Consider the following 20,607-nt stretch of genomic DNA (forward strand, 5'->3'; position numbering starts at 1 on the left):
GAGTAACGGGTTGAATATGCCTGGTTTAAGGGGACACGACGTTCAAATGACATTTCAGTATCAATATAATAGTAATTTCAGGTCTCTTAGTTTAAAAAATATGTGTTTTTCAACAAGCTTGACAACTTATTTATACACCAAAAGGCGCCAAATTGGAACAGTCACTTTTTAGTCCGCTGCGTCTCTCCTGTAAAACCAGACGAGCTCTATCCCGTTAAGCCGGGTTATCTTAGAAGCAGGTTTTCTGCGCCGCGCGCAACGTGAATCACCCAGCGCGACACATCATTGTGTATTATGAAAAACCACATTTGCAAATTTTTCATCATTTACAACTTTTTTTTGCCAAAATTGTCATGAAAATAAAATCGCGCAGTGAAACACATGCTACAATTCATTGATATATGCCTACAGAGCAAAATAAAAGAAATTGAAGCTTTTCAATCAAATTTGAGACGCACCGGACTAAAATGACCGTTCCAATTTGGCGCCTTTTGGTGTAACAATAAGGTGCCAAGCTTGTTGAGACACATATTTTTTTTAAAACAAGAGACCTGAAATTGTTATTATATTGATACAGAAATGCCATTAAAGCATTTTTAGCAAGAAATACAGAGTAATAAGAAATTTTCCTTTGAACCTCATGTGTCCTGTAATGAAAAAATTCATGTGCAGTTGAGAACTCGGTTATAACGTTAACAATTGGCGGTTCTTAAGGATATGCTAACGAACCCCTTGCTTATGACGCCAATGAAAACGCAACGACATTGGATATAACGACACAGTTTTTTGTCGTTATTCCGTATTTATCATAATTAGGGAGAGATAGCATGATGGTACTGTACGGAACATTTCGAAATTTCTCGCTCTTCTTGATTTTATATTTGAAAAACGCCCTTGTTTTCAACGAAGCCTACTTTAATTCATAACCATTACTAAAATTGGAAAATGAAGATAATTTGCATAATTAGATCATGGTAATTATGACATGAATATCAATATTAACGTCACATTATTTGCTGTGCTCCAATGCTGTCTTAACGCATGTCCCAGTCGGGCACGGCCCATTGCATCAAGTGGGGAGGAGCCGTTGGGGGGGGGGGGAGCAGTCACTTTGCCCAGGAACCGGTAATGTCGTTCAGACGGCTAAGGAAGTGTTTATAACCCCCCTCCCTTCCCGCGAAATGCATTTTAAATCACTGCAGACTTGCTGTAGCACTGCATTTCTCGCCAAGAGCTTTTCATAAGGAAATAGTTGGCGATTTGGTCGACAATTGGCAACATTTTTTGTGAGAATAGATGATGTCCAGTATTTTTCCAGATCAAATATCGTCACCCCAATGAATAAAACAACTGATTACCTATTCACCCGCATTAGCCAGCATGCCGGAGAATTCAAGTCAAAAACATTCTAAAAAATTCATGAATATTTTTATTCTGAAAAATTTATGAATATCTATTCTGAAAATGCATTGGCTGAATGCATACTGTGACCCTTATTAAACCTCGATTTTACCGGCATGCCAGGAACGGACTGAGTCCCAGCATTTCAACACCTCGTGTCCCTCAAATTTTACGGCAAGCCGGCTGAGGAATAAGGTAAATTTTTCATAATTGAAAAGTCCTGAAAACGTCAACGTTGGTTGTAACGACACCTTGGTTATAAGGACAAAACTCGGAAAACGCGGAATCTTCGATGTCGTAATAACCGAGTTTGACTGACCGAGTTTTCTGTTTTGTTCCCGTTCAAGGTCTGTGCAGAGGGTCAGTCGTGTGTCCATCCATCTGCCCGTGCGACATCAAGGCTGCGCTCAGATCTCCAGGAACCAAAGGAGGAGTCGGAAATCTACAGAAATTCGAAATCTCAAAAACGGACACCACGAGTCTCGAGACTTCCATCAGGAGAGGACTACGGAAAGAGAGTCCCGGATCTGATCCGGGGACCCAGATGTCACGGACGCTCCCTCTCCACGATCGGAAAAGGGACTGGAAGGACGATTCGTCCACGTCGGATTCGGTTTTCGTCAGGGATATGGAAGAACATTTCGCCAGGACTCTGTCCCGTTTAAGAAAAGGTATGTTCGTAAATCTCTTGTGTGATCTGAACTTAATGTGTCTGTATATCAGGTGTGCACAACCTTTTCGGTCAGCGGGCTAGATACTTCAGTGTATAAGGTGACCATATATGACCGGTATTTTACGGTACATTCCTGTAATTTCGACTTGGAGTAGCCCTCGAATTCTCACTATTGGGGATTTTGTAGCAATTTTAGCGATCGATGGCAACTTTACTTGCCTTTGACAAAATTGTCTGTAATAAATTGGCAACTTCACTAGCCTTCGATAATTTTTTAGGATGTAATTGGCAACTTGGATTGGACAAAATTTTGGGCTGTAATTGCTAACTTTACTTGCCTTTGAAAATTTTTGTGGCTATAATTATCAACTTTATTTGTCTTTGACCATATTTTTGTTGTAATCGGCACCTTCACTTGCCTTCGATTGTTTTGTTTCGGATGTAATTGGCAACTTGATTTGTCTTTGATAATTTCTTAGGCTGTAATTGGAAATTTTTCTGGTGATTTGGCAATATTTTCTAGTTCTAATTGGCAGAGCATTTTTTTCTGATGTAATTGGCAACTTTACTTGCCTTTGAATAAATTTTACGACTATAATTGGTGACTTTTCTTGTAATTTGGTGAAATTTTCTAGTTATAATTGGAAACACTGGGCTTGCCTTCGTCAATTTTTTCGGATGTAATCGACAACTTTACTTCTTTTTGACAATTTGTTTTGGTTGTAATCGGCAATTTTCTAGTATTTGACTTTTTTTTGTTTTTGTTTTGGAAATTCCCAATATTTTTATGAAGGAAATATGGTCAGCCTAGTGCGTGTATTCATACTTTTCTACCGGAACACCTTTAGTGAGCCGGACTCAACCAGCGCCATCTTTAGCTAGAAGGTGTTGACTCAACCCCTTGGCGGGCAGCATTTGCCTCGCGAGGGACGAAAGTTGTGTACCCCTGTTGTGCACCCGTGTAACGTTAATTTACATACAAACCATGCTTATCCCTGACTTTGACTGTCTTAATACATTTATATAGAATTTCAGAGATCGTCCTTCACCTCGAGTTTCTCTACAATTGAAGAATGGTTGGCGAGCTTGGGACTAGGTTGTTACACGAAATACTTCATGGAGAATGGCTTCGATGATATCGATTTCTTGGTGAGTACCATAATGCTAGACTAGCGGTTGATTTTTCATTGTAATTGTACACCTGCGACACCCTAATGGCTATAGTAGGTGTGTAAGTCGATTTTCGGAAAATTCCCCGAATGCCACCACCACGCGAATTCACAGAAAGGAAAATTCACCGACAGACAATTCATGGGCGGAAAATTCTTTGAAAGGAAAAATTCACCGACAACAGTATGCCACCGCGTGTATGCTTTATACGTTGACCGAGAAATCACGTGAATGAGGGAGTGAGCGAGTGCGTCAGTCGTATGTGAGTGAATAAGTGAGTGATTGAATGACCAAGTGAACAGGTGAGAGTAAATAAATCCCACTTGTCCACTTAAGCACTCACTCACTTGGCCATTCGATCATTCATTCACTTGGAGGGTCATTCACTAGCTCACTTATGCTCCGCTCATTTGTTCAATGTTGCACTGACTAACTTACTCAATCACTAGTTCATTTTTACAATCACTAACTTACTCAATTACTTGTTTCATTTATACAATCACTAACTTACTCAATTACTTGTTTCATTTATACAATCACTAACTTACTCAATTACTTGTTTCATTTATACAATCACTAACTTACTCAATTACTTGTTTCACTTATACAATCACTAACTTACTCACTCACGTATTTACTTACTCACGTATTTACTTACTCACGTATTTACTTACTCACGCACTTGCTCATTTATGCACTCACACATTAGCTCACTGACTCTCTCACTCCCACAATTGCTCACTGTCTCACTCATACATTTGCTCAATTCCCCCTCATTCACTCACTTATGCACTCAGGCAATTTCTCAGTCTCTATCATTTGCTCATTCATTGGATTTTTTGGTTTATGAGCTTATGAATACATGTGCTGGCGAAATATTGTCGGTGATTTTTCGTTTCGGCAGAATTTTCAGTACAATGAACTTACCTTTCGACGGCGAACTTTCCGAATTGAGTCCGAGTCCCTCTTAACGCTGAGAATATATACGTCAATGTCCCGCCGTTTGGCTCGACACCGTTGAGGAATCTCAAAGGACGCTTTAGTTGAGTAATCGTTATTTAGGTTGAGCTGTGATTGTGAAAAATTAATCTCATGCACGTCATTTTCGTTCTCAAGGGTGGAAACATACTGGAAGATGATGATCTTCAAGAAATGTCCGTATCGAGCAGCGAACACAGGCAAAAGATACTGGATTCCTGCCAGAGTCTTCCAGCCCTGAAGCCCGTCACAGAATCACAGATCCCGGAATCCGTAGGGGAATGGTTGAGGTCCCTACACCTCGACTGTTACGTCGATGTCTTCAGAAGGAACGGCTACAATAGCATGGCGAGAGCCATGAAGCTGTGGGACGCTGAGCTTAAAACGGTAAGTATGACAGTCCGGTTAAAAGCAGGGGTTCTTAAATCTTTTCAGCCGCGACTCAAAATCAACAACAAGATCAGTTTCGCGACCCATGGGACGGGTCTGCTTGGTTTTCAAAATTAGTGACATCAGTCACTCAATTAGTGCATTTATAACAGGACTGTGTGTAGATTTGTAGAACTTATCTAAGAAGCCATTGTGAATGCAGTTTTGGCCGTGGCCCACAGTCAAGAATCCTTGACTGTAAGTACATTTGTACGACCCTATGTGAAAGCCTCTTCAAATCAAGTTTGGGATGTGATAAGTAACCCAGAAACTCTTGGCTGGATTCGTACGACCCTTCTTGGAGGCCCCTGCAAATCAAGTTTGGGTCAGCTCAGAAATTCACCTTTTTTTTTGCTAGAGGTCCTGGGTTTAACGACACTTTTTTTTTTCTCAACTTCAAGATACGAATGCGACCCGATATCCCCGTTAAAGTATCGTCACAGGGAGCAACAGGCCTACAACGATACAATTATTCAATCATTACACTTCACTCACAGCTAGAAAAATTGATGGCAGATGGCAGCACACACACACACACACTACACACAAAATCAATGTGCGATCTTTCTTGGAAGTCCTTGCAAATCAAGTTTTGGTTGGGTCCCATTGCTCAAGAATACCTGGCTGTACAAGAGGATTTGTACGAGCCATCTCGTACTAAAGTTACCATGACTAAAGTTTGCGTCCTGACCCATAGGTTAAGAGCAACTGGGTAAAAGCATTGCAAAATGAATATGATCCATCTAATTCAGAATCACTAGAGTGTGCAGTGTCTCTGTCATGTTCAGAAAGTTGAAAAAGACGGAGGCAAAAATCATTTACCTCCTTTTAGCTGTGCAAGAGGGCGGAAACATCAGACTTTTACAATAGGATGTCATACCACAAGAGCACCAGCAGTTGTCGTGTCCCAGTCGAAAGATATCGATTCGATATCGACAACTTCCACCGGAACATGAGTCGATACACCCTCTCTCTCTCCATGATCGAAATAATCATCATTCCTCTCTCTCTCTCTCTCTCTCTGTCTGCCAGAATGTAGTTCCATTGCTTAGACTGTGACGTCAAGGTCCAATTTATCGGATATACCTCTCTCTCTCTCTCATTCTATCCATGGATCCATTCTGTATTGCAGCGATTCCTTTTTTTTTCTCTACTTCGATCAGGCGAAACCCTCCCACAAAAGTCTTCAAGCAATTCAGGGAAGGGGTCACTTGATTAATTACAAGAAGCAGTTATTGACCAAAAACTCGCTTCATTAACCGAGTTAATTAATTGTTAATTGCCTACCAGAAGTGGGTATGGGGTAAAGAGGTAGGAAGCGGGGGAGGGGGGGGGGATTGGATGATGCATAGAGAAGTTGTTTTCCGAAATGACTTAATTTTCTTCAAGCAGGACTTGATGCAATTTCTTCTTCGACGATGTCTTTTACGGGCTGTTGCACTGGATTCCTTTCCTTAAGGATCTTTATGGAGGCGTGTAGAATTCTTCCCTGGCGTTATTAAAGCTCCCCATTTTCTTTACCGTTCTCCCTTTTTTTTCTTAGCTCCCAAGATAGAAACAATCTTACTTCTTTTACTTAATTCATGCATTAGGAAGAATTAAGCAGGTATAATTAATATGTACTTCAATTACTTGTTTTCATTTGCTTCCTTTTCTGGGAAGGAGGGATACAGAAAGAAAGAGGCAGGACATCTGGGACTATTGGAAAAGCTGTTATCTAGTACCGGTGGGTACTATTCATCCATTGTTTCTGCCGTGGTATGGATTTGCATTTTTTTTCACATCGGACTTGAAGACGATGCGTTTTGCTAATGGCTTGTAATTAACCGCGGGAGAAGATTACTCGACATCAGTTCGCAAATATCTGAAGATGTTTCTTCCATGAAGATCAGCACCGTGTGAGAGGGTTCTTGAGATATTTAATTCTGGTCCTCGGAGACTGTAACTTGGTTTCTTGATGATGGTGTTGGACCGTTCTGCATGTATAGGAAGGCAGTGAAAATGAATTGAGCTCAGAGTCACGAGTGTGTGCGAATTCTTCCAGCTAGGTCAGCTTCGAATTGGAATGAAAGTAGAAAATAATGTAATGGTGTGTAAAGTGATGGCAACCGGAGGTATATAGTATACAAACTCTATATCGAACGTATGCGTAAAATACTAACTAGCTGCAAAATATACAGGGTGTTTCAGAAAAGAATCTCTACCTTTAAGATGGCATAACTTGTGAAACAGTGATGAATACGAAGATGAAGAAAGAAGTACGTTTAATGGGTGCAGGACTGGAATTTCAAGTACTCCGGTTTGTGAAATTAGTTACAACTTTTGTCGATGGCTCCACAGTCTTTTAAGCAACGGGTGGTGTTGTCCTTCGCAAACATGAGTCCAATCACATCGTGATGGATTCGATTTGCTCGCATTGCCTAGCAACGACAAGACAAAAGTGAAGAGTTGACCGTGAAGCCACTTTCTTGCAATGCCATCACTGCAATGGATGCGTATGCCTCACTTTCTGCCTCACAGATGACCTCTTCAAGCTGATACAGTATTTCAAGACCCGATGTAAAGAATGACTCTCATATTGTCCCACTGGAGGAACCCGGGAAATAAAACGATTGTGGCACCATCTGTTAGTTAAAATTATAGTAAATGTTGTGAACCGGTGTATTTAGAATTCTAGGCATGCCCATCAGACGTTTCATTGGTTTCATGTTTCTATCATTGCTTCCAAGTTATGTCATTTCACTGTTAGTGGGAGTCCTGTCTTAAACAACCCTTGGGATGCCAAGTCTACCGAATTTCTACCCAATACCCCGGACTCCCGAAAAATTCTTACACCTCTCGAATTTTTGCAAAAATTCCGAAATTGTAAAAAAATCTTTTTTCAATGTGCAGGAGGAATTATTTCCGAATAATTTATCCGATTGAAGTCCGCTAATTCGGTTTTTTCTCACACAAAAACGACAGCCACATGCGTAACGTTGACTGCCACCATCTCGCCCAATCACGACGAAATGCCCAATTTTAGATGAAATTCATCATTAATTTAGATGAAAGAAAAGATGAAATTCGCCAAAGAAAAATCGGATCCAATTCGTCCTCTCAATAGTCGAATCCAGTGACTTCACATTGTTTGATGACCATACGTCCTATTTTTAATACGTCTGGCCAGTTTTTGGACCTGATAGCGATTTTTTCATTTCATTTTTCCCCCAATTACTGGCGGCTTTGGTTGGTTTAGCTTATCCCCCCCCCCCATTTGACACTAATATTTTGCATCTGGCTTTTCGAATTTCTTTTGGATATATATATATACATATATATATATTTTTGGTTAGTATTACACTTGAGATAGAAGGAAAAAATCTCAACATTGTCAAATTTCACACAACTTGCTGCAGAGAAAATTCGCTGTCTTTTATCTTATCTTGAGGCGTATGACAGATCGGATCTCTCCAAACGGATATTATTAAAGTATTAGTATAAAAATCTTAAAGTATTTAAGAGATTTTCAAAGGTGTTGATTGAAATACCACCGTCTTCAAATCCTTCGACTCGAGGATACAAGTATGCAAACATGCTCGCAAAAGTTTGGACGAATTTGACTACCGTAAAGACGCATATGCCGCGAATCCCAAGGTGGACATATGGAGCACCTTTAATTTGGTTTGTAAAAAAATCTTTATGATCAGCCATGTAATATAAAATTAATCTTAAGTGTCTATGTTAAATATTTTTCGTAATATGCGCAGTTCAAATCGCGTGATTTTTTTTGAACCCTGTATATATATTTTTTGAAATTCATGAAACGCGTTGACCTTTCAAAAGTTTTTAAAGGAAATATTTCCTTTAAATATCATGCATATTTGCTTTGAAATTTTTGAACCTCCAAACCTCAAGAGGACAATACAACTTTTCTCGCTATATATGATGTCGATTATTATTTATATCTATAAATTGTGATGATGAGATGCACGTCTGCCAATGTCAGAGCTGTCATGCAGCTGGCTATCTATAATCACGAATGAGCTTTTTCTGCTATGGACAGGGACTTTTACATCATGAAGCTGGACCTCCTCGGCTTGAACATTGCTTGGGCTCCGGGCCAGAACTTTTACCGACATCTATGAATGATGTTCTAGTAAATTTTAGAGTAATCACAAATACATATCGATTAATATTGATTGCGGTAGGATTGTAGAACGGTCCAAGTGAATTTCTGTGTCCAACGGAAAAGCTGTTAAAATGTCAATTTGGCGCAGGATTTTCATTCAGAAAACCAGTTTGAATTCGATTGGTCACTTTTTTTTTATCATATCTGATTACTAATTTTTGCATTTCACTTAGATTCTTGAAATAACGAAAATTGGCCATAGGAAACGAATTCTCACGTCTTTGGGTGAAAAGCCAGCCGGTCGACTGTTTGATGACCTGAAAGACCTCAGCTTGTCAAGAATGGTAGATATTGTTATAGACTATTTTGTCATCTATACAAATTACACATCACAATGTGCCCATTCGATATACGCATTTGTTTCGCTCTAGGATTGGAAAGAGAACCTGCTGAAAAACGTCCCGCCCGTGACTGATGAGCCGTCGTCATCAGGGGACGAATCCAGGACGGTGGACATCATGCGGGGTGACACGAGTGTCCGGAAGATAACCGGAAATTCTTCGAACGGGTCATTCCATAGGATCGATTCTCCACCATCAGTCGACAAGCTAAGGATCAGGCCACCGACTCAGTTGATGGGAGACAACACCACTTCGCCTCAGCAGTTGCTTGGAGAGTTCCCTTCCGTCGTGTCGACCGAATGGAGGCACCAGCCGGACGTGCTGGTCAAGGGGAGCTGCAATTACACGGCTAAGGTAAAGCCAAATACACACACCGCTGAATGTTACGACATCGCGACTCAGGGTTTATGATAACAATAACCAATTAATAGCTATATCCGAAATAAATCTGGAAGCAAATACGATGACCACATGTCCCGTTTGATCAAGCAGGACGTATGAAAACGAGACATGTCGTTTTTCTTTCCTACATAACTAACCAATTAATAACTACATCTGAAATAAATCCGGAAGCAAATTAGATAACCATCTGTCCCGTTTGGTAGAGCAGGACGTATGGAAACAGGACATTTAGTTTTTCTTTCTCAAAACTGGTTTCAAAATGTTCAATCCGGTTTTTTCACCCATGTTGTTCCAAAATGGAATATTTTCCTTGTAAGCTAAAATTGAAGCTAGAATGTGCTGCTTGCCACTTAATTGAAGTTGGAATGTGCCGCTAGCCACTTAATTGAAGTTGGAATGTGCCGCTAGCCACTTAAGTGTTCTGGAAATACGTGCGAACACTTGATTAAAGTGAGAATGTGCCGCGGGCCATTTAAGTGATCCGAAACAGCGCCCCTGGTCAATTGAGTTATCAGCAAATGAGCTGCTTAGTTCATTTTTACACAATTAGGTTGAGGTCACGAGCCCGATCAGGTGACTCCGAGGGCAACATTGGGCAGCGGGCCATGGGCTGATCATGTATGGTCTAATGTGTATAACAAATTCCGATAATTTTTTTAATGCATGGATTCGGCCGAATAAACAGTGACTTGTTAGGGACAAATATGTTTGGTTCAATTTTAGTTTCAAAATGTGCAAAAAAAAACTTGACACAAAAATGATTGATAACATAGACCGAAGTCTTAATAACTACATAATTACCGAATTTTCTGTGATTTCAATAAGCGGCGTCTACTGTAGTTGGATTTTGATCTATTTAGGACATAGGTAATCTTTTATACGCTTTGGAATTGATGCTTGCCATTCACCCTACCAATTTTACAATTTTTTTGGTTTTCAATTCCAGTACCTAGGTTCGACCCTGGTCAAAGAGCTACGAGGAGTTGAATCGACGAGAAAGTCAATCCAGAAACTGAAGAATTCCACGCGGGACATGAACAGGATACCGAACGTGATCTTGTCCATCTCGCATACTGGCGTCAAGTTTATCGACTCGCAGGCAAAGGTGAGTATATGATGGAATATAGATGTGAGCAAATAAACTTCCAGTAGACTATACAAGCACCAGCGTTTCTCAACCATTTCGCTCTCGTGTAGCACTGGTGAAAGAAAAAAACTTTTGATGTGACAAAAAAAGATAAATAGGAGGAATAACTTGCAGATGAGCAAAAAATAAATAAACGGGATGAATAATTTGCGGACGAGCGAAAGATAAATAAACGGGAGGAATAATTTGCGGACGAGCGAAAGATAAATAAATAGGAGGAATAATTTGAGGACAAGCAATAGATAAATAAATAGGAGGAATAATTTGCAGCCGAGCAAAAGATAAATAAACGGGATGAATAATTTGCGGACGAGCGAAAGATAAATAAACGGGAGGAATAATTTGCGGACGAGCAAAAGATAAATAAATAGGAGGAATAATTTGAGGACGAGCAAAAGATAAATAAATAGGAGGAATAATTTGCAGCCGAGCAAAAGATAAATAAACGGGATGAATAATTTGCGGACGAGCGAAAGATAAATAAATAGGAGGAATAATTTGAGGATGAGCAAAAGATTAATAAATAGGAGGAATAATTTACAGCCGAGCAAAAGATAAATAAACGGGAGGAATAATTTGCGGACGAGCAAAAGATAAATAAATAGGAGGAATAATTTGAGGATGAGCAAAAGATTAATAAATAGGAGGAATAATTTACAGCCGAGCAAAAGATAAATAAACGGGAGGAATAATTTGCGGACGAGCGAAAGAGGAATAGGAGGAATAAAGTGGGAACGAGCGAAAGATAAATAAACGGGAGGAATAATATGTGGGGACGAGCAAAAGATAAGTAAATAGGAGGAATAATTTATGGACAGTAAAAAATAAATTAATGGGAAAGATAATTTGTAAACTGAGAAAGATAAATACTAAAGTAAAAAAAAAAAAAAGTTTGGTAAATACTAAACTTGAACAAAAACAACGAAGATTCTGCTAAATTTGTCGTTAAAACCGAGGTTGATGTTTTTCAAGCCGTTTGATGTTTTTCGGCCGAATAAACAGTGACTTGTTAGGGACAAATATGTTTGGTTCAATTTTAGTTTCAAAACGTGCGAAAAAAAACTTGACATAAAAATGATTGATAACATAGACCGAAGTCTTAATAACTACATAATTACAGGAAAAAATATTATCAGATAATAATCAAACACTGTGCACAGGGTTTAACTAAATCGATTGTCAGAACTGCAATTGGTAATAGAACTCGCCGAAACAAACAACTTTCACCATAGTGTGAGGTTTTTTGGTAAACATTTCACCATTGTGAGGTCAGAAAGCAAGTGGCTTGCCGCGAGAGGGGCTTTCTCTGAAGTGGATGAAACGTCGCCTTTCGCGGACCCCGTCATTCAGCTGCTATTCGTCGGCAGAGATGCAGCAATATTCGAATGCGGAGAAAGCCGATATGCACTTTATTTGCGTGTGCAGCAAACGGCAATGTCGTAGAAGACTTTACCAGGAGCGATTTCCAAAATGGGCGGTACACGATCGGAGAACATTTCAATGCTTGCACAGCAACTCGTGGAGACGAGCTCGTTCCTCGCCTAAAGACATGACACATGTCATCTTGAGAACCGTAAATCGGATAGAGGCAATCCTTGATGCAGTGGACTACCAGCAGTGGACAGCATTTATCCTGTTTACGGACGAAGCTACGTTCACATGCATCTGGTGGGCGATCTTTTGTTCGTTCATTTGTTGTTAATTTTTCAATAGTAAAGTTCCTTTGTCGTTTATTATTTGTCTTTTCTGTGTTATTCATTTTCACCATGCAGGCGCCCTCTCGCGGCTCGCCGCTTGCTTTTCGACCTCAGTTGGGAGTTGTTTGTTTTGGTGAGTTCTATCATCCCTTACAGTTCTCACCCATCAGTTTAGTTACACCCGGTATACAGTTGAAATTTTATTACGATGGGGGGGGGGGGGCGACCATAATTTACTGACAAAAACGATAGAAATCGGGATCACGTAAACACGGGAAATCACCAATTCTTGTTATAAATAGTCTTAGCATTGATAAAATGCAATATTCAGTCTACCGTGAATGAAAATGTATTCGCGAGTAAAAAAATCTAACATGACAACTTTTTTTACGAATGTATGTATTTGTAAGTTGTATAATGAAATTCATGCAAATTATTTTCGTGTGTGCACAATCACAATACAGTATTTTAATCAATACATTGGATACCGCTTACAACGTTTTTCAAAAAAAAACATCGTGAAAAACCTTTTTAAACGGCAAATCTCAATGCGTATAAGTAATAATTGGGACCACAAAAATAAGTCTTAGTAAGCGTGAAAACTCAGGAAAAGAGGAAAAACTGCGGGAAAATATACGGGAATGTCGTTTTTATGGTGATATCAATAAAGCACGTCAGAACATCAGACATGCAACAAATCTTTTTTTCATCGTTTGCTATCAATAGAAGACAAACATTCCCTAAATATGATCAGATCTATTTCTCAGAATTTTTCTTGAGAAAATTCCATCAAAACGGAAACAAAAGCAACGAAAAAATGTGTCGTTATTTCTGAGATCACTGCATTCTTACAGATGTTATAAGCAAGGTTCATTAACATTATTTTCTGTGGGAATCAATCGCGACCTTATACAAATACAACGCCATAACAGGCAAATTGCCCAACGAGGTGGCTGACTTAAGAACATCATGGATCCCCGAGCCGTTTTTTGGAGGCCCTACCTACTACTGCTACACCACACATGCACCCCGCCCAGATTGCCTTAAATTATTGACGTTGTTTGCCGAGTTGTCGTTACAACCGAGTTTGACTGTAAATACATCAAAAATATTATTGACAGAAATAATTTGCAGACCCCGAATAACAGATTTTTAGCTTCGTCGGAAAACGAAATATGTTTCAAAATATGCGCTAAATTTATTCTTAAGCTATCTACACCGGCCACGCTACGTGATTCGGTGCTGCGTAAAGCTGATTTCGAAGGAGTGGCTACGCAAAATCATCGACCATTAAATTGCCCAAGATGTTGTAGACCAATACCTTCTATAGCAGAAAAACTCCGCGCGAAGCTTTGACGTCATTGAAGTCGCCTATTTCAGCTGCAGCCATTGGATATAGCAGTCCGGCGTATGCGAAATCTTTACCCTTTTTCGCAGTATATCCGATGACTATATTCGAAATGGACGGCTTCAGTGACGTTACGAGCTTCGCGTGGAGGCTTTCCGCTATAGAAGGTGTTGGGTGGACACACCGCAAAACCGGTTTTTCCGGTGAGTTGAAGCTGCGTAGCGTAGTTGGCCATTTTGTACCTCAATTTAGTTACCCAAAAAAGTGCAAATAGTTATTAATCGTGTTCTTCGAATATCACCACTAGGTGTCTATTATATGTGTATTTATGTATATTACTAAAATACAGGGTGATTCTTAAAGAACCGACCCAATGGATTCGCTAACAATTCCGTGGTTGGTGCATGTCACCGCTAAATATTTGGACATATCAATCTCTCACCTTCGTATTGTGACAGTCGAATAATTTGTGAATGCCGCCAACAGGTGGCAGCACGTACTACGTTTAAGGACACACACGCCTCCAAGGTCCACACACCTCAGAAACCTTGATTTCTTTTTATGGGGGTTTTCTAAAAAACAAAGTGTACACATTGGCCATTGAGGGACCGGAGATACACTGCTTAACATCTCAGAGAGTTATCGAAGAGTTCCCGAAGGATGGGTGCATACCAGAGTGTACACAAGCAAACCTTGTTACAAAATTTGAAGCAAACAAAATACAAACCCACGTTATAAAATTTGAAGAATAACATTCTTGTTGCTATCAGGGCAATCACCAAAGGCATATTGATAATATTACATAATATTGATAATTATCCAGACTAAATTTATATAATTTTGTTTCTTTTCTCTTGTAGAAACTTGTATGTGAACATGAGATAAGGAACATCCATTGCGCATGTCAGGACGCCGACGATTTGGATCATTTCGCTTACATAACGAAAGAGCATCAGACGTCTAACCATTACTGCCACGTATTTTGCGCACAGAATATGGTGAGTTATCCATGCTCTCACATCATACTGCACTCACAGTAAAGTTGTTTCATGCAATATTTCTGATCCATCATGTGTTACATTTTTCTCTAATGCTTTTCGTAATAGGATATGGCCACGGAGATTATCCTGACATTGGGCCAAGCCTTCGAGGTAGCTTACCAGATGGCCATGCGAGTCAAACCGGATCGACCGAGTCAGAAGTCTGACCACAACCCGTCAGAAGATACCAAAAGGTACGTCAGCCAAATCACGGTGCATCTTGTTCAGAAGACTCCGGAGAAGAAAACTTTGGACAGAGAGCTCAAAGTTGTCGAATCGTGACAACGCCATCTTTGAGTAGTGAGGTTCAAATAACATTAATAATAATATGAGCATTCGTTGTTCACGAACAAGAAATAATTATTATTATAACTTATGCGGTGTATAGATCGAGATATTTGAGCATTATATTATTATTATGGTCATCTGTTTCCAGCGATGCCATGGATTTTGTGGGAAAAATATGACTGCTGGTCGCGGGGTGGGTATCGAACCCGGGATCTAAATGTGTAAGTGTGTATATGCGCTAAAAAAGAAATGCTTTTAATGAGGAGGTTATAGGTAAATAAAAAAAAGCATAACCAAAAACGCAAAACATATTTTCGGTGCTTAATAAATATATATCTAGTTTATGATGACGTGGCTTCGAGCTCCTCCATATTGGTTCCTCTTAATCACGACCTTAACGAAGCAATATGATCGTCATAAAATTTTGCAACTCAATGGTCAACCATTTTACCTAGTTACTACAAAAGGCGCAAAAATACCGTAATCTTTTCTGGGATCAATCACAGTGCACCAGGAAAGTCTTGACGAATAGGCTTCCTATATGGCATTGGTTCGGGTATCCCTGACTTTACGGGTCTCGCAAATTGATTTTAGGAATTCCAACTTGCAAAATTCAGCTTGGAATTTAATCCTGGAAATACACTTGCAAATTGAAGATATAACATATCTTTTGGCGACGAAATACGTTAGATTTGATGATGTAAGCTGAGAAAAAATCTGAGGTGTTTGGTCAGAACATGATATTTCCAAAAAAAAAAAAAATGGATTTTTGATCTGGTAGTAAGTCTTGCTAATTAATAACTAATTAGAAGTGAGATAAATGCACAAATACGTGCGTACGGTTAAACAACATGCTGACGTATATTTTGATTTGTATTTGTGCGTATGCTTAATTTCTGATTGGTAAATGACAATGAAAATGCTTATATCTCAAAAATGTGATTTTTGAGTTATCATGTTCTGACAAAACACCACAGAATACGAGAGAAACTTTCATACACCACTCACCAGATCTCATTGATGAGCAACGTTTGGTAACACATTGACAATGCAATGAGAAATTCAATCGAAAAAAACAAAAAAACAAAACTGTTTCAGTGAAACTAGAATTTTCATATTCGCGACAAAAATGCGGAATTTTCTGTGGTTTTGCTACTAAAGTTTTTATAAGGAGACGCAAAATGTCACTTGTCGGCCGAATCTGGACCGTTTTACCAAAAAGAGACGTGTAAGCCCATCATATCACGCACGCTCTTCGGGGAAAAAAACCATCCCCCACTCAGTAGAATCAATTAAAAGTAGTGAAAACGGTAAAAGTATTAATTTAATTCAAAATCATATCGACTAAATTCACGGGATTTATTCATAAGTGTGTGAATAACTTATTTATTTAAAAAAGTTCCTTTTCGCTGTTGCGTTCAATGCTTTTTAATAGTTCTTGAAAAAACTCTCTAACCCCACCCCCCATCTCTATATCTTTCCCAAAGTTCCAAATTCAACTTAATTTACGCGACTATTTTGCGGAGCCAATTAATCGCGCAAAGCAGACATCTTCAACCTGTTGCTCGGTGCTTCCTGAAGTACCAAGAGTGCCCAATGCGCATGCCAGATTTCGTGCTCGCGAGCACTTGATCGACTTTTCACTTAAATACCGTGTAAAAATTGCATTCGAGAATCACGATTTACCAGATTTCAAGCATACACATGTAAACGTTTTCGTAAGGCGTACGTGTTCAACTCGCGTGGCCCTCGGAGTAATGCGATGTGGCCCGCGACCTCAAACCCTAATTTTGTGGAAAATTAACGAAGTGGCAGATTTACCAATCTCACATACGCAGATCGCCTAAGTGGCCTGCAGTGCATTTTCAGATCAATTGAGTGACCCGCGGCATATTTACAGATCACTTAAGTGACTTGTGACACAGTTAAAGAGCACACACTCTGCTCGCGGCATATATACAGATCACTTAAGTGACCTTTGGCACTGTTTCAGTGGACAGTTCCATTAGACAAGTGACCCGTGGGATATTTACAGATAATTTAAGCGACCCACAGCACATTTACAGATCTCTCAAGTGGCCCACAGCACACTTACAGATCACTTGAAAGATTCGCGGCACATTCACGGATCACTTGAGTAGCCTGCGACACGTTTTCAAACCAATGAAGGAGACCCGGACTCTCCTAAATGTTCAGCACCCCTGCCGTAAGGGGTGCTCTTTGTTTGATGATAACTATAGGTAGTGCTCGCGACTCGAAAAAGGTTGAAGATCCCTGGCGTAAAGCGAGGGACGCCTGTGCTATGATTTTCGAAAGCAAGTAATTAAACTGGTGAACTTTCAGGCTGGTTGGGGGTTCCAAGAATATAATTTGCCCGTTGTTTAGACGGCCCTGGTGCCACCTTCATATCAGAGATTGATTCCATTGCAACGTTCAATAAGAAATAAAAAATCTAGCAAACGTAAATTATTTCTTATACGTAGACAACTATATTGCTATTGAAGACTTCAAATCTGGACTTTCTCCAGACTGTCAAGTTTATAGACTACCATTCCAGTGACAAAATGGATCCGAAGCAAACTTCGAAAAATTATATCATCAACCCTCCAACATACAGCAAGATTGTGGCCATCTGACCCATTTTGAATGGGACTGTCCCGTTTTTGGTTCTTACCATTTTTTGGACATGATTTTTGCTTCGTATTCCACCAACTGGGCAACTATAGGCGATGGTTAGCTCAATGTCCCGAGTCAGTTTCAATGAAATATCGTCAGCCCATACATGTTTCCGAAACTTTCGAGTTCAATTACAAGCCATTTCTATGAATTTGGAAAAAACCCTTTCTCCACTAACGCTGAACACATTTTTAGGGTGATGCATTGAGATTTAATAGAGGGTTATGTCAGCAGTATGACTGGGTTGCATAATGTCTAAGCACGGCAGTGCTTGCTGAATTCATCCTCGTGGCACCTCATATACAGTTTCAGCTGCAAGATCTTTTGCCTAATTTTAGCTGATGCAAGAACTCAGCAAAAGAGGAAATAAATGAAACAGACCAACATTTCATTGTTGAAATTCCTCCCGCATTCAAGATGCCTACGAAATGGACTAAAAATAGGTGCCACTTTTCTTAATGTCATGGAAAACAGTGTGATTCTCGATGGGAAATATTTGATAACACGGTTTGCATTAGGAAAAAGTAAAATAATCAGAATGACATTGGTCTGTGCATAAATTCCTTCTCACACAAAATATTAAATTTGGCCCGGAAAGTAATTTAAAACTGCTTTAACTGATGTCATCATTTATATTTTCATCCCTCGCTATAGCTATTCATTCCATTCAGTTAAAAAGTGGTTAGATATTCCGCTTTTACGCTTCCCTGGAAGATGCGATGCTATTAAGCTATTATACATCCTTGAAAGAAAGTATTCAGCTTTCATGTGGCCCTTGAAGAATTTATTCAGATTTTATATGATCTTGGAAGAAGTCATTCAGCGTTTATGCAGCCTTAGAGAAAGTTAATACAGTTTCATATATGACCAAAGAATAAGATGCTCAGCGTTTATTGTTTATTTTATGTGCGGCAGTGGAAGAGCTATTCAGCTTCCATATCTTTTTTTCTAGAAGTTTCCGAGTCTATGTTCCCGGGACTATGGTTCTCGAAGTCATTGAGCTTTTATGCGGCCCTTAAAAAAAGTTGTTCAGCTTTCACATGATATTCTTGAAGAAGCTATTCAACTTCTATACCATCCTGGACGAAGTTATTCAGCTTTTATGCAGCCTCACACACAGAAAATCGATTCAGGTTTTTCACATAGTTCTTGCAGTTATTCAGCTTTCATTGAATTATCTGGCCAAAATAATCACACCTTGACCAAAAATAAGGCGCCTTTTTACCCTGGGGGGGGGGGGTCTCATCGTGCTCAAAAGTTATTTTGTCTCGAAGTGACGTCTAATCGTTAAAAAGAAACAGGATAGGAAACACTGATTGGCTATGGCGTTAACACTAACGTCACACTTCGCTCAAAGATGGCGGATATGTCAGCCCGGGATGTCAAGAAGCCATATTTAGAAGAACCAACGAATGCTTATATAAGCCCTATATTCCCACCATATCAAACCTATAAAATTCTTCGAATTTCCCCCGGAGCTTGAAACCACGTCTAATGCTGTGTGGTAAAATTTATAAATTATTATATATGTATAAAAATACGCGGATACAGTTGTATAAAATATATAAATATATATATATCATCCAATCTCGTCGGGGACGAAGGAAGAAAAAAAAGAATTCTTGTAATTTTTTTTGTTTTAAATTAAAATTTTCATTACAAACCTGCATGTGGAGAAGAATGGGACAAAAAAAAAATTCTTCTCTTCCTCCCATCCCAAATAATGCGGTAAAAATTTATCTAAAAACATTTTAGGGTTTTAAACACTGTTTTAACCTGAAGAAAATTCTTATATACATATTATATTATATATATATAACAATCTTGTTGTTGCTGCTGCTCTGATTGAGAAAGAGTTCAATGCCTATATCTCTCTCATCGATGTTTTTTCTATGCTAATTAGAAAGTGTCGGAATGTGCATCTTTTTTTAACGAGATAACTTGAAAAATTTAAAATTAACGAACACAATTTTCTCGCACAGATGCTGTTTGTTATCGTGACGTTTTTCTCATTATTAATAATTGATAAATAAATCATAGGTATCGTATATATTATATATATATATCATTTTTAGTCTTATTGATAAAATAGTTAAGAATATTATAGCAATTAGAGAAGAGTGTTTTTTTTTTTCAATTAAATCTGTTTTGAGACTTTGCTCTCTCCTCCTTTTTCTCAGGAACAAGCCTGTTGTTGTCCGTCTGATGTGAACGGAGTGTTAAACCGGTGCGCATGCGTGAGTGTTATACTATAAAATATAGAGAAGAGGACCAATAATACTATATTTAAAACAAAAAAAAAGGCTTAAGAAAAGGAGGAGACCAAAAAAAAAAAAAATGGGACCTATTTATTCGATGTGCTCTCGTTTATGCAAATTTTTTCTTCTCTGAGCCTATTTAGATGAGAGGGAAAAAACCAAACATTCCACCAAAAAAAAAATTTTTCGAGAAAAAAATATTGTAAAGATGCCAAAGTTTTCGCCAATACAGTATATCCTCTTTAAATATTCTATATATATCGTGTGAGTAAATGGATAATTGAAAGATTTAAAAAATTAGTTTTGATAAATGCATGATATAGATTAATATTTAAATATTTATATTAGTAGATTATTAGATATTTTTTTGCATAAAAAAATATTTGCTTGGACTGATCTTTATTATTTTTAGCTTTTTTTTTATAGTTTTCTTTTATTATAGATTCTATATATGCACTTCTTTTTTCCAATTTCTGCTTTATAATTATGCAACAAAAAAGAATTTCCGCATTATGATTGTTAGATTTTTTCTCTTTATATATTTATTGAATGGGATTTTGATCAGGTATTTGTTACAGGAAGTATCGC

At 38.7% G+C, this 20,607-nt stretch overlaps 1 protein-coding gene across 2 annotated transcripts in view; it reads left to right on the forward strand.

Annotated features, from left to right (window-relative positions):
* Window positions 1-20,319, forward strand: part of LOC149084457 (ankyrin repeat and sterile alpha motif domain-containing protein 1B-like) — an 85,275-nt gene extending 64,956 nt beyond the window's left edge. Inside the window, exons 14-22 of one of the 2 annotated variants that reach the window (XM_089234862.1) lie at window positions 1,749-2,072; window positions 3,102-3,223; window positions 4,361-4,609; window positions 8,996-9,106; window positions 9,194-9,517; window positions 10,512-10,670; window positions 14,618-14,755; window positions 14,864-14,991; window positions 19,942-20,310. In XM_089234862.1, coding sequence (XP_089090988.1) covers window positions 1,749-2,072; window positions 3,102-3,223; window positions 4,361-4,609; window positions 8,996-9,106; window positions 9,194-9,517; window positions 10,512-10,670; window positions 14,618-14,755; window positions 14,864-14,991; window positions 19,942-19,972 — 1,586 coding nt within the window. In that variant the 3' untranslated portion in view covers window positions 19,973-20,310. Of the gene's footprint in view, window positions 1-1,748; window positions 2,073-3,101; window positions 3,224-4,360; window positions 4,610-8,995; window positions 9,107-9,193; window positions 9,518-10,511; window positions 10,671-14,617; window positions 14,756-14,863 lie in introns of both variants that reach the window. The other variant, XM_089234861.1, reaches the window with a different exon arrangement.
* Window positions 20,320-20,607: the final 288 nt, after the last annotated feature.

The sequence above is a fragment of the Pholcus phalangioides genome, unplaced genomic scaffold (assembly GCF_987345545.1).
Source record: "Pholcus phalangioides strain wild (caught in Gottingen) unplaced genomic scaffold, Ppha-v1.0 ptg000008l_1, whole genome shotgun sequence".
NCBI classification, from domain to species: domain Eukaryota; kingdom Metazoa; phylum Arthropoda; class Arachnida; order Araneae; family Pholcidae; genus Pholcus; species Pholcus phalangioides.